The sequence below is a fragment of the Trypanosoma grayi genome, assembly GCF_000691245.1.
Source record: "Trypanosoma grayi strain ANR4 Tgr_124_V1, whole genome shotgun sequence".
NCBI classification, from domain to species: Eukaryota; Euglenozoa; class Kinetoplastea; order Trypanosomatida; family Trypanosomatidae; genus Trypanosoma; species Trypanosoma grayi.
The window spans coordinates 1-955 of NW_008825743.1; the positions used below are offsets into that span (position 1 = coordinate 1).

At 58.7% G+C, this 955-nt stretch overlaps 2 protein-coding genes across 2 annotated transcripts; both read left to right on the top strand.

Moving 5' to 3' along the window:
• Window positions 1-86: 86 nt before the first annotated feature.
• On the top strand, window positions 87-434 carry DQ04_01241000 (putative hexose transporter; the record flags this gene model as incomplete). The annotated part of the gene is made up of 1 exon (XM_009310430.1): window positions 87-434. The coding sequence occupies one exon, from the start codon at window positions 87-89 to the stop codon at window positions 432-434; it is 348 nt and encodes a 115-aa protein (XP_009308705.1).
• Window positions 435-444: 10 nt separating this feature from the next.
• DQ04_01241010 (putative hexose transporter) lies at window positions 445-954 on the top strand (the record flags this gene model as incomplete). The annotated part of the gene is made up of 1 exon (XM_009310431.1): window positions 445-954. A coding segment is annotated over one exon (510 nt), but the record flags the coding sequence as incomplete, so codon positions are not given.
• Between the last annotated feature and the right edge of the window lies 1 nt (window position 955).

Below are 955 nucleotides of genomic sequence, written 5' to 3' on the forward strand. Positions count from 1 at the left end.
GCGAGAGCAAGACGAGCTTCGTGGGTGGCAAGCAGGAGGGCGGCGAGGGTGCTGCGCTTGATCCGAACGAGTACAGCTATGCGCAGATGTTTGGCCGCCTGGTGATGGGTGTAGTGACTGCCGGGACACTGCAGCTGACTGGCATCAACGCCGTGATGAACTACGCCCCGACGATCATGAGCAGCTTGGGGATGGAGGCTCTTGTGGGTAACTTCGTGGTGATGTTTTGGAACTTCGTGACGTCTCTGGTGGCGATCCCACTCGCCTCGTTCTTCACGATGCGGCAGCTGTTCCTTGGTGCCTCNACAGATGTTTGGCCGCCTGGTGATGGGTGTAGTGACTGCCGGGACACTGCAGCTGACTGGCATCAACGCCGTGATGAACTACGCCCCGACGATCATGAGAAGATTGGGGATGGAGGCTCTTGTGGGTAACGCCGTGGTTATGGTGTGGAATTTTGTGACGTCTCTGGTGGCGATCCCACTCGCCTCGTTCTTCACGATGCGGCAGCTGTTCCTTGGTGCCTCACTCGCTGCTTCCGTTGCGTGCTTGTTCCTGTGCGGCATCCCTGTGTACCCCGATGTCGCCGAGACGAACGTGAAGAATGGCGTTGCGATCACTGGCGTTGCTGTCTTCATTGCCGCGTTCGAGATTGGTGTTGGGCCGTGCTTCTTTGTGCTCGCGCAGGATCTGTTCCCGCGCTCTTTCCGTCCGAAGGGCTCGTCCTTTGTGCTCTTGGCGAATTTCGTCTTCAACATCATTATCAACGTGTGCTACCCAATCGCAACGGAGGCCGTCTCTGGCGGCCCGTCCGGCAATCAGGACAAGGGACAGTCGGTTGCCTTCATCTTCTTCGGCTGCATCGGCCTTGTCTGCTTTGTGCTGGAGCTGTTCTTCCTGTACCCTTGGGAGGAGAGCGAGCCGCCGGTTGGCGGAGGTGAGGCCTCGTTGGAGG